The 12,694-nt window shown below is 40.4% G+C and overlaps 1 protein-coding gene across 2 annotated transcripts in view; it reads right to left on the reverse strand.

Annotated features, from left to right (window-relative positions):
* LOC122415546 (neuroligin-4, X-linked-like) overlaps positions 1-12,694 on the reverse strand; it is a 277,070-nt gene that overhangs the window by 92,226 nt on the left and 172,150 nt on the right. For both annotated transcript variants that reach the window (XM_043427741.1, XM_043427740.1), the window contains exons 4-6: positions 4,677-5,030; positions 780-1,089; positions 134-341 (exon numbers count right to left, since the gene is read on the reverse strand). In XM_043427741.1, coding sequence (XP_043283676.1) covers positions 134-341; positions 780-1,089; positions 4,677-5,030 — 872 coding nt within the window. The remainder of the gene's footprint in view (positions 1-133; positions 342-779; positions 1,090-4,676; positions 5,031-12,694) is intronic.

Genomic DNA, 12,694 nt, shown 5'->3' on the forward strand with positions numbered 1-12,694 from the left:
TTTGTTTACGCGCCTGTGAAGCGAAATATGTATTTAGGGATAAAATCGACTGATAGTTTTAGAACGAAAATAATCAGAGGATCAGCCTCGTCTGCTTAATGTACAAGCTCAATCAGATATTGATCGTACTTACCGTGTAAAAAATTTCTGTGAGATGATACGTGTACGCGTTCCTCACGTAAGTCCTTATTATTCGATCCCTCCTTTCACCCTCGAAACCCTGCTGCACGTCTCTCTCGGCGAAACGCCAGAGGGCTTCGCTCGTTGTGACTCCAAACAACAAATCATACTTGTTGTTGCTCGTTATCGGGGCCCCGTGATCCGATCTTTTCGGTATTTGCCTGAAAGCCGTTTTTCATGTTTTATTTCACTTTTTATCTGTCGGAAAAAAGCACCGTTTGTCAAATTCATTTGGTTTTTTTATCGTCTACTATTCATTTGAATACTGTGAAGTGTCGGGGGGCCTGTCAGATATTTATCAGCGTGATTTTTAGCAGCCAATCGACTCATTCGAGGGTACGAAAACACTGAAATTTTGATTATTCTTGTGCCCAGTGAAGGGACGCTGTTATTTCCTGTGTCGTCGAAGCTCGCAATGACCAAGGGCGGCTTGTTGGATAAGCCTGGGCTTTTCGGAAGCACAGAAGAATGAGCCTCTCTCATGAGAAATTCAAGTTTGCTCAAACAAGTGTTCCGCGTTCGAGATTAAGCGGATTTGCATGCACTGCTTCCCACTCGACCTCACCCTCGAAATATAATGATAATGACAAAGCACTCACCCGGATCCTTGAAACTCCGGTCCAAGATACGAAAGCAAGTCCTTTTGAAAGTCCGGTTTTATAACGACGCCGTCGACACTCGGGCCAAAAGCGCTGAGAAACGTTGGCGGTTGTGTTTCCGTCATCATAAGCTCTTCAAGGCTCGTATCACGAAGACAGTCAACTATCAGCTCGTGATCCTTGAGAAGGTCCTCCGGGATCGTGCAGTTTGCGGCCCGTGCCAGTTTCAGAGCGTACATCACGGGATCCTCGACTACTGCCCACGACGACAGGGCGCTTCCGGAAAGAAGGATTGCCCTCTTGAAGAGACCTGGGAACACGAAGACAAATGGCCGGATGACGTTGTTCCCGGTCGTCCTTTCAAAACCCCATTCTCTCGGCGCACCACTCCTCTTTGTGTTACGTTTACTTACTACGGAAGCGGGAGCAGACCGACTCCTTTTTTACCCATTCCCATTCCATTTCCCCCCGCTTGCTTTATACGTCGATGGCTTTCCTACCAAAAAGACTTAACTGGCACATTTGACACTCGATTTCACGTCTCATTACCGGACGCATGACCGACGAATAACGACAGATTTTATTTTTCTTTTTTTCTCATCTACCTCAGTCAATGAATACAAGCAACATTCGATTTAACGTCGATATGATAAAATTTCTGAAATATTCGTTTCATCGAATTTCACACTCGAAATTCGAGGATGTTTCGCCTTTGAAGAAAGCTCCCGCTAAACCCGCTGAAGAAACGAGTTCGAGAAGCGAATTAGCCGCTAAATTAGCGTCTGATTTCTATTTATGTTGCACCCCAACCTTGCAAACATAACTCGCGAGGTTTTTTCGTAAGCGTAATTGTGTTTATCTCGTTGGTTTCGGGTTATTTTGGGATTACAGCAGGAAACTTTCGCCCGTGAAAGCGTAACTTTGCGCGCTATAATTCTCGCAGCGATGCTTTCTAGCCCTCTCTCCCTGCTCCCTGCACTCCGCCCCAGGAGGATATGCAACTTTGTATAGCAATGTATCATATCATAATTTTGAAATTTCTGCATCACAAATATATCATCGTTTCGCTAGGGAACTGCGAAGAAAAAGCATAAATTTTTCCAGCCACGCGCGGCGCAACAGCCAGCCGACAAGACTCGATAAACTTTTTTTCAAATTCGTTATTAAAAACGACAAATCCGAGGCTCCGTAGTGGGCTGAGACGAGGATTTGAACGATAGAAATTTCATTCTCTTTGCTCACTTTTAGTCGCTGCTTTACTAAATTATTTGACTATTCATATTGAACAAATTACTGCACCGGAATCGAGCGTCGGAGAGTACGATTCCGGTAGGACGCATTGAGAAAGCGTCGATCCACGTAACTCTTACGATTATGATAAAAAATAGGGAAATGATTTGAAAAAATGTGGCAAGGGCAATATCGTCGTATCGCGGAGGTGTGACACGAGGTTTGTCCTCGTCATATCGCCTGCGGGGCGAAAGAGGCTGCTGCCGCCTTTCCCGACAAAGAGGATCAAGGTATCGCCGGTGCAACGATCCGCAAGAAGAAACGCGGATGTAGATAGCTGATCCCGGTTCTGGCAAGTTTCCAGAAAGCAAGAAAATAGCTGGCGTATACTCGAAAGAGCCAAGTTTTCGTGAGGCGGTTCTCGGGCGCGGATGCTGAAAGAGGGTGTCGAAGCTGCAAAAGAAAGAAAGAAGGTGAGACGTATATAGAGCGAATGGTGGAACGTATGCAGGCGTGTGATCGCTAATCTGCCTCTCTCCTTTTTCCATTTTGTAAAGCGACAGACGTAGGGAAAATAAAAATCTTCTTATGCGAGATTCGTCGTAGCATATGAATTTTGTAAGGGCAGTAAAAGTTCGTCATTTCACTTGACAAGTTTGAAGAAATAAAAAAATATCGACGCCTCGAGACAGTTAATTATTGGAACTTTGCTGGATTTTCAAAAACTTTCATAAATCCACATGCAGAAGGATCATCTCCGAAGACTCATAAAAAACGAAGCTCGAGTTTGGAGTTAACGACCGAAATCAAAAGCACACAAAAAATTTTGAGAATCCAGAGATAAAACATTCAAATACGTTCCCAAGAATCTCTGGATCAGCGTCGACCTTCTAAAACAATCGCAGAACCCAACAGCCAACGTATTATCTTCAAGAGAACTGTCGCTCTCAGTTGAAAAATTACATGAGCCGGTATGCGTTTGGACCACAGCGCAGACATGTGCTTCCCAATGCCAGAGCTCCCGAGGTTGAATTACCAGGAAAAGAGGGAAGAAAGACTCGCTGAAGAATGAAGATATAAAGAGCGGAGAGCCAATATTAGAAGCAATGTGTTACCAGAAAGTTTGATACTTCGGTGAGCAAGCATTTCTCAGGTCGAAGAAGCAAAAAAGCACGTGGCTTATGTCACTGAGCCGTAGGCTTGTAGAATTTTAATTAATCCCTCAGTCCGTAATTTAATTAAAGTGACAACATTTAATAGAGCTCATTGGACTGTGCCAGATTCGAAATCCAGTAATATTTCAGTTCATTTCAATGACTTTGGTTCTCCGTTAAACTAAATTGACGATAAAAACTCAAAACGATGCACCCTTTTTTTCTAATCGATTTCTCCAATTCATTTTCTTATTCAAATATTCATTTTTTTCTCAACCCGCTTGAAAGATGATGAAACATGCGAGCAAAATAATGAAGAAACACAGCAGCTGAGTGAGAAGAGTGGATGCAGAAAGAAAACAAAAAAAAAGTTATAAAAATCGTGCCAATTTGGAAGACTGTACTAGAAAATTGAAAAAACGAGTTAACGAGTGTAGGGATGTAAAATTTGGAGGATCCAAAGTAGCGAAGGGGTGGTCTGTGTGGTGCACAAAAATAGGAATACGGGAGGAGGTTCGGGCAGCGAGCGTTTCGTACTTGGCGCGTTGACAATTACGCGACACTTGGGATGTACACTAGTTGGGGAAAAAAAATACATATATTTTTCGTGTGACTAATTGAATGAAAAAGGCGCAGAATTAGAAGAAAAAAAACTCGCACCAGCGCGCGCACACACACACACACACACATACACGTATACATTCCGGAGAGGAACTAAAAATAAAGCAAGTGGAAAAAGAGGCAATAGAAAGGAAAAATAGTGAAACGAGAGCTGGGATTCGCGCGAGTGAGAAGCATCACGCGCGGGACTATCTCGCAAATTGCTTATTACGCGAGGAAAGGTATACGAGGAAGGGAAATGGGCGCGTCGAGCATCTCGTTAACGCGCTTCTTCGCTCTCGCCGGTCTCGAACAAGAGAGAAAGTAAGCGCAAGAGCGAAAGAGACGGAGGGAGCAGAACGGAAAATGGAGGGAAAGGGCCGGAGAGAGAAAGAGAGAGGAAGAAAAAACTAATTGCATGACAAGAGCACGTTGCCTAGCCTTTTCCACCGTGTGGATCGTTATATATCACTGAGCACCTGAGAGAAAGCCATCGAACTGATACGATAGAAAAAACACCGGCGATCGTATCCTTCCTTGGAAGATTAACCGCGGACTCGTCATACGGAAATACCCTCAAATATGCCACGAGTAAGAAGGGAAGAAGAAAAAGCAAAATATTTTTTTCAACACTGTCAATTCATTCTCATTTGTAAAATCGACGAATGATAGCAAATCGAGGAGTTTTTCGGCTCAAAATGTCGCACCGCTTTGACATGTTATAAAATTGTAATATTTTTCGAAATCTAACTTTCAGTAATTTTGAAAAAGCAGATAAACGCGAGGGATAATTTTACATGATTTTCTTTCTTAGCCCACTGCATGGGTTCATTTTTTTGAAAATTTAACCTCGAGATGATCGAGTGCGGGATGACATTTGAGAGAATACACTCGTAAAAGATCGTGAACTCACCAGGCATGACGGTTGGACTGATGGCAAGAAAATTAACGCACGCAGCTCCAGTTCCATGGCCCATGAGGGTGACGTTGCCAGGATCACCTCCGAAAAGTGCAATGTTCTCTTGAACCCACTGTAATGCTGCAATCTGATCCATCAGCCCGTAATTAGCCACTCGTGCCTTCGAGTGTCGTATCATATTCGCATTGAGGAATCCCAACACTCCAAGACGATAATTAATCGTAACGATAACTTGATCGGTGTAGCTCGCAAGCACACTCCCGTCGTACGGATTTCCGCTACCCCAATCGTAGCTCTCTCCATGTATGTACAGTAAAACTGGATACTTTCTACTACTACCAGTCGGACCTGAAACAATCAATATAACGAAACTCATTAGTTTATATATCGGCGGCTACTGACACTCGGTAAACAGGTCAAGAAAAATTCGCGTGGCGTAACACTAACACTCCCGATCCAGCGCGACCGAACATAACCCCGAAATACATCGTGATTCGGCACGATGTTTGTCCCGATCGCGTACAACGACCGACTGACCGCGTTACCGCTTACCGCGTCGCTGCGGCAGGTGCGGCGGCCATGTTGTCTAACGATACAAAGGGACAAAGGCCCGAAACAAGCCGTGGCGGGCGACACTAGCGACGCCAACTGTTAAAAAGTCGAAATAAAACATCGAAACTTTATTCTTTTTTTTGTAAATTAAATAGTATCACGGTATTTGTTATCAAGGTAATTAGGCTTAAATAAATCGGAAAAATACACGGAATTGAAGGGAAATGATTCTGAATTTAATCTTGGAAAAAATGTAGAAAATTAACGAAAATTGACGAAATCGATCAGCGCATGCGCATGCGCTGATCGAATGTTTCGAACGGCAAGGGCATTACGTTACAGTATATGCAAGTGAAAAGTGAAAAACAGTTTTGAGTAATTGACTTTCCTGGTTTCGGTGGCTACGTCGAATTAGTGAATTTGAAATAAAAGACAATTCTAATCGAATTCGGAAGGGTTGACATTAGTGCCTCTATTCCTCGCCATTGGGGTCGCGTATTGAATATTTATCGTGTTGAAAGTGAAAATTTCGTGAAATTTCTTGAAAAACCGATCATAACTTTCCCAGACCAAATCCTTGACAAAATTCAACTAGAATCTTCAGAAAAGAAACTTCGAAATAATAAAAAATGTGTTGTCTTTGATTTTTCTAGTGTTTTGTAAAAAATGACAGGGTTATAAGTGGTGAAGAGTTCTTGGAATAGGTTAGAAAAAGGTTTGAGGTCTCCCTCAACGATTTCGGCAGATTCTTGACGAAATATATTCAATCAAAGAGAATCTTTGGAGGAGTTGGTGAGGGGAAGAAAACTTGGCGATGAAACAATGCAACCCTCCTAAACCGAAGCCATTGTATAACGAATACAATGAAATGATCTCGGACTTTAGACACCATCGCTCATACCTTCGTCTTTCTTCTTTTCCAATCAAGAGTTTCATACACAGTAGCTACCCTTATCCGATTGATTTATAGTACGTGAACAAAAGTACATTGATTGGCCATTGAACGAGGTGGCCTTGAGTTTGCCGGGTAGCACAAAAGGGTTATAAATGTGAAAATGCCTTTTTTTTGTTTTTTACTCGACGAGGCCAGTGATTGTGCTCATAGTGAAACTGTACAAAATTGAGGGGCAGAAAGAGTGCGTCACAGCTGTTGGAATCGTAGAAGCTCGTGTCATGGATATTACGACGAAATAGAAAACTTTTTTCCATTTTTTGCCCCCGACTTTTTTCGCATCGCCAAGAAAATTGTTCCATCGTTAATCCGCTCACTTGAGAACTTATTTCTGTTGGAGTCGTCGAAAAATGTATCGCTGTTTGTACGAACAGGACTCTTTCGTTAATTGAGACTTTCTGCGTATGGTTTTACCACTGTTTTCCTAATAGTTTCCATTCCAAATCTTTCACTCTCGTCTCTGAATACTCGTACGCGCTCAATAACGTAGATTTAAACGAAAAAAAAAATTCTTCAAGTTCTTCGCTCGTCGTTGGGATCGTTAAGCTCGAAGTAAGCTCCGTCGATATATACATTTTCTTTTACGTATATCCCCACGAAGCGGAGGATGAATTGAACGAAAGCAAAATGGGAATGGAGAGTGAAGATGGAGATAGGAGATTGAAGAGAGAGTCAGCTCGAGCGAGCGAGGGAAAAAGGGATTCAGGGACCCTTATCGAAACAAAGACCGATGTTGACCATGTGTCTAGCCTCTATAGAAAAGATTCAGCTCTCCACGTATACATATATCTGTGCTCTTCGAGAGCTCTGCGTCACTGAGTGGGCGCCTTTGCCAAAGAGCCTTCCTCCAGTATAGAGATCTCAGACAGATTTTTTTCCACCGATATACATGAGCAATTTAAACATACGGAAACAAAATTCTCTGCAGAACAAAATATGGATTCCGGTGCGAACCGAACCTTTTTCCGGCGTAATATCCTGCGTTGGGCGGATCGAATTTTCGTATACGTTTACGTGTGTGCAAGTGGAAAGTGTAAACCGTATTTTTTATCAGGAACTCTTATAGCAAACGAATTTCGCATGAAAAAATGGAATTTGGTGAACGAAGCTGCGCTCTTTTCGAGCTTCTGAACACTTTGGTAAGCTCAAAATATTTTTTTTTTCCAATTTTACCAAATATTCCTGCTCCATCGCAATATCGGTTTATTATTATTATTTTTTGTAGATTAAACGATACGAATGTACAATCCTGCGGCATATCGTGGCTTCGACTATTTTGTACGAGTTATGAAAAAATATCGAAAAGGGAAATGGATAAATGACGGGGGAGAGAGAGGCAGTTGAAGCGATGACAGAAGGTAATAAAATATTTTCCTTTTCCTCCTTTTTGATGGATGCACGACGAAATAGGCTATCGATCAATACCCTCCAATTCTCTTGACACACGTACGCGTGTTCGCTGAATTTCATACGAATGTATTGCACGCGGGCATTGGGAGAATGCAATAAACATGACATAATCGTGAGCGGGAACATCACGAAAGAATCAAGGGAGGCATTTATTAAGGTATTCCATTCGCATGACTGTTTTTTTTGGTCGTGGAAAATGAGGCACTCGCAATTTGGACTGATTCCTAGCCGCTGAGAAGTCCCGCCGGTTATATATACGAAAAGCTTATGATTCTGCAATTTTTCCAACTTCTATTGTTAAGGAGTTTCGGTATGGAAGTCAAAATATTAAGAAATTGATCAAATTTGGTGATAATGTTCTTCAACATCAAGTGCGAAAACTCAATTTTTTTCAAAATTTTCTTCTACTTAGTTATCGAGTAATTACACATTAAAGCAGATTTCTCATGCCCGGAATGCATACCTATATATATGGAAACGCTATGCTTATACACGTAAACTTTAGTGATCAATTACTCGATAACTGTGTAGAAGAAAAATCTTAAAAAATTTGTGTCGTCAAATTTGGCACTAAAGAATATGTTCACCAAATTTTATAAAATTCTGAACTTTTTGAATTTTTGAATTTTTTTAGCATGGATTAGCATGGCAACATTGTATCGCCTGTACCGAAACTCCTTAATATCTCTTTTAAGGTAGATCATGCCCGAAGGATCATTTTTTATGGGTTTCTACCTTCGTTTTATTCTCGCTATGGATTCCTTACATATTTTTCTGTCTGTGCGACAGTTTGTATAAGAAATTTAGAATTATTTAGTACACACGAATTACTGAATAGAAATGTGGTGATGATGGAATTTCCATAAGCTTCCGTATAAATCTTACGATTTTTGAAGTTTTCATTCTTCTTTAATGTTCGATAACGTGACCTTGAATTTCGCCAATCTTGCACTTTTACTTGACCGTAATTTAAAATCAGTTATTCGTAGAATATTCGGGTTCGTGAAAGGAATACTTTGAAACACGTGAATGGATATAAAATTCTTATTGGATTGTATCAGATATTCAACGTTTATTGCTTATTAGGCAGTGTCGAGATATTTTTTATTTAATCTTCACATCGATTGAGTACGAAAAAGCAACTTGCCAAAATTCAAAGATATTGGAAATGACTTGGAAGAACGAAAGCGACGATAGCACTTTTCTGGTAAAATATCTCGTCCATATCAGTGTTGGAAAATGTTTCGATCGAAGAACGAAACGAAATGGAATTAGTCTTCGATAACCAAAGTGTCACGGGATGTTTCACGAGTCTCCGAATATCGTTTTCGTGTCGTAGTTTGTCGCAATGACAATAATTCCAAATTGTTACGTTTATGGGACGATTGTATTCGCTTAATGAGTACGTGACGGGTTCGGGGTCGTCGGTGGACCTCGGCTTATAATTCCCCCACATGGCAAGTTTCAGTCTCGTTTGCCTTTATAGGGAGCGCAAAAGGTACAATTTTGCACGTGGCGAGTTACCGGGCTTTAAGGACAGAGTTCGCGAGTTAAGAGTTCGTTTTGCGGTACACGCGCAATGGATATATTCTCGTCACTCTGTTATCAAGGGATTTGTGCAACTTGCACGAGATTCACGTCCATGGGTACTCTGGGGCGCGGTTAATTCTGACGTTTCGCTTCGTGGATTGAATCGTTTGGGATTCAATTACCTCCAATTTGAATTTTGACCATTCTATCGTGTGCGCGTGTATGATGAACCGTGTAAATACGAGTCTGCGGAGGCTCTCTCGTGAAATTTCAATGTCCCCCTTCGTCATCGAACCAGTTCGACCCTTCAAAAAGCATGTTTTCTCTTTGAATTTAATGTCAAAACTTATGCTAAAAAATATAAATGGAACGAGTGTTCACAAATAACGTCCTTGGCTCTCCAGAATTCGACATCCCTCAATTGATTCTTTTTTTGCAGCTTCTTTTCATGCTATTTTATGTTGAAAAAAACGTAATTATGCAAATATTTCTTAACCCTAGAACGCATGACTGGGGTGTGAGCACACCCCACGCGAACTTCAAACTACGCTCCCGTCCTAACAAGTCACATTATCGACTGATTATCGACGGATTTTTTTTTATATAAATTCAATTGAAATTAGTTTTATCGTACATCATTCTTTTCGTTATAAAAAAACGAAGAAAATGGTGTAGGATAAAGTCAGTTTAGCATCGTAGGACCGGATTTATAAACAAAAAAAGAGTGGGGTGCGCTCAAACCCCGGTCATGAGGTTGAGGGTATGAAAAAAGGCACATGATAAAAAAGGCACATGATAAAAAAGGCACACATATGAAAAAAGGGTTAAGGATATTTGGTACAGGTTTACAATGTTGCCATCCTAAACCATGCTAAAAACATAAAAAATTTCATAATGATCAGAATTTTATAAAATTTGGTCATCATACTCTTTAGTGCCAAATTTGACAATACAAATTTTTAAATATTTTTCTTCTGTACAGTTATCGAGCAAATGATCACTAAAGTTCACGTGTACAAGCATAGCGTTCAGGCATACATTCCGGGCATAAGAAATCTGCTTTAATGCGTAATTACTCGATAACTAGGCTGAGAAAATTTTGAAAAAACTTGTGTTTTCGTACTTGATGTTGAAGAACATTATCACCAAATTTAATCAATTTCTAATTTCTAATTATTTATACTTTTGTACCATGCATCGTTAAGTTGTATTTCCAATGGAAAAATTTCTGTAAACCACTGCCTCGAGTACATTTTTGATGAAATCTTAACAATCAAAAAATTCTTGGATAAACCACTTCCGGAACAATGAGAATGAGCGGTCGCTCCGTTGGACACATTTTTCAAATTGTTCTCGAGTGCTCGAAAATCATGCAGATCGGAGGAGATGATTGATTCGATGGTACGAGTTAATGGTCGCTGAGATTTATTTGACTGACCAGCCGAAGAGTTTGAGAATCCGATTTTTCTAAAGGCGAAAAAAACTGCTTCGTTTCATCGAAATATGCCAAAGTTTCGCTGGCTCCGTTACTATTCAAGCTCATCTACATTTTTTTCGTTATCTGTACACGGAACTGAGAATGGAGGCTGCACAAGGTTTTGGGGAAAACGGTTTTTCGTTTCTGAGCATCGCGAGAGACGTGAGAGAGTTGACTTTGGTACGAGGGTGGAGGAGGAAAAGCGTAGAGACGCCAAGTTTTCGCGTTAGCCAAGAGAAAGTTGAGCTTCTTTTCTCCAAACTTTTTCTTCGTGGTATCCTCGATTATGGGCTATATATTCGATTTCAGATGAAACTTTTATGTTTCGAGGCACATTATTTTATCATTTTTAACTAGCACTCATCGCGGGATAGCACGAGTCGAGGAAAGTTGTTGAATTTTAACGTCGCTTTATTATTGTTCTACGCTTTGTTTTTTCCCCTTCATTCTCGGAAGTGTAAATCATAATAATATCAAATATGAGCATTATTTATTTATATCAGTACGTTCTTCGATATTTTCACTACCCAAACGAACGGCGGCAGCTTGACTTTGAAGGCGATAACTTTTCTCTCCTCTCTTGTTGTATATCCTTGATTAAAAAGTCCATAGCTCGTTCGCCTGCCGAACTACATTTATCCCAACTGGAAATTTGATGGGAATGGGCACATTTAATTTGTCGATTCCTCGTGGGGCTAGTTTACTTTTTCTGAGAGCGATGATGAAAGTGAGCGAGGAGCTAAAGAAACAAAATAATGAAGAATGTGAGAAATGTGGATCGCAGAATTTCCTCTGCTTTTCCATCAACCTCGCCGACTTCTGTGCCTCTGATTCCGTTGCAATTTCGATCGCACAAAAGGAGAGATTTTCCATGAAAATGTGATACCTCCGGGAGGAGAAAATAATTCTGAACGCTTCGAATGTTTCAGCAAAATTCCAGAAATTGCGAAAAAATAATGAATTCCAGAAAAACAAATGCGGAGATATTAATATTTTCAAAACAGAGAAAAAACTCGACTCCCGAGGAGCGTTCGCTGATCAGCGTTTCCGATCCAACGGAGCTTCCGTCATACCAAGGATGTAAAAGCGGTTCGTACTAGTCAATGGGCAGTCTTTGACCATATTTTTTCTAAAAAATTACCACGGGCAATCATATGTAGCACAATGTTATTAAGAAATCTTGTAATGATTTTTTAATGGTAAATAATATTTAAGTTCATTTCATTACGAAAAGGACTCGATGTTGCAATGTGAAGAGTTTACGTCTGACAACATTCGACGTAGTAGTCAGTTAACAGCTGAGGTTAGAGCTTACCATAACGACAAAAAAGTTCCATAGAGCATTGTACAAATGTTTACATTTATAGGTTGTGCGAAGTTGACACAACTTCACGAGCTTACGAAATTCTGAGATTCCGTGAGCATTTGTCGTCTTTAACTTTATATTTTTAATTCAGATGTCCATTGACCCCCCTTTTTTTAACAAACTGTTAAGATCTTCAGGGTTCAATGCATATAATAGACGTTTTTTATGACTAACATGTGACATAAAAATACATCAAATTTTGAGTAATACGGACTCGAAGTCATTGTGGCTTTGTGTTCTTTTGACTAAAAATATTTCGATTGAACAGTCGTTAAGAGACCTTGAAATTTCACAGAGATTAAGTTTTAAGCTTGGACTATAATATACAAAAAAATTAGAGTGCCATCTCAAGTGGAGCCCAGTGCTTATACATCCTTAACCCTCTCGGAGCGTATGTTGCTTTTACGCAACACGCGCTTCCAGGCCCAATAAAACTGCATCGGTCAGTAAAGTCGGGGTTCTAACTGCCTATTTCCATCAAGCAAGGTTAGATTGCACCATAGATACTCCTGAACCAAGAGATAAACTGCTTTAACCCATCGAAATATCAATATGAAGTCGGCGTTTCATGTTGAGTTGGCGTTGTGTGAAAAGGTGCTTTATTTATCGCAAAGGAAAAGTTAGTACACATTTTTTTTTCGAACTCCAAACGTTATTTTCTTTCAAAGGGAAGCTAATATGATGTAGTTAAGGTATTCGGTGCTAGATTCATTACTAAATTTTCC

The sequence above is a fragment of the Venturia canescens genome, chromosome 9 (genome assembly GCF_019457755.1).
Source record: "Venturia canescens isolate UGA chromosome 9, ASM1945775v1, whole genome shotgun sequence".
NCBI lineage: Eukaryota > Metazoa > Arthropoda > Insecta > Hymenoptera > Ichneumonidae > Venturia > Venturia canescens.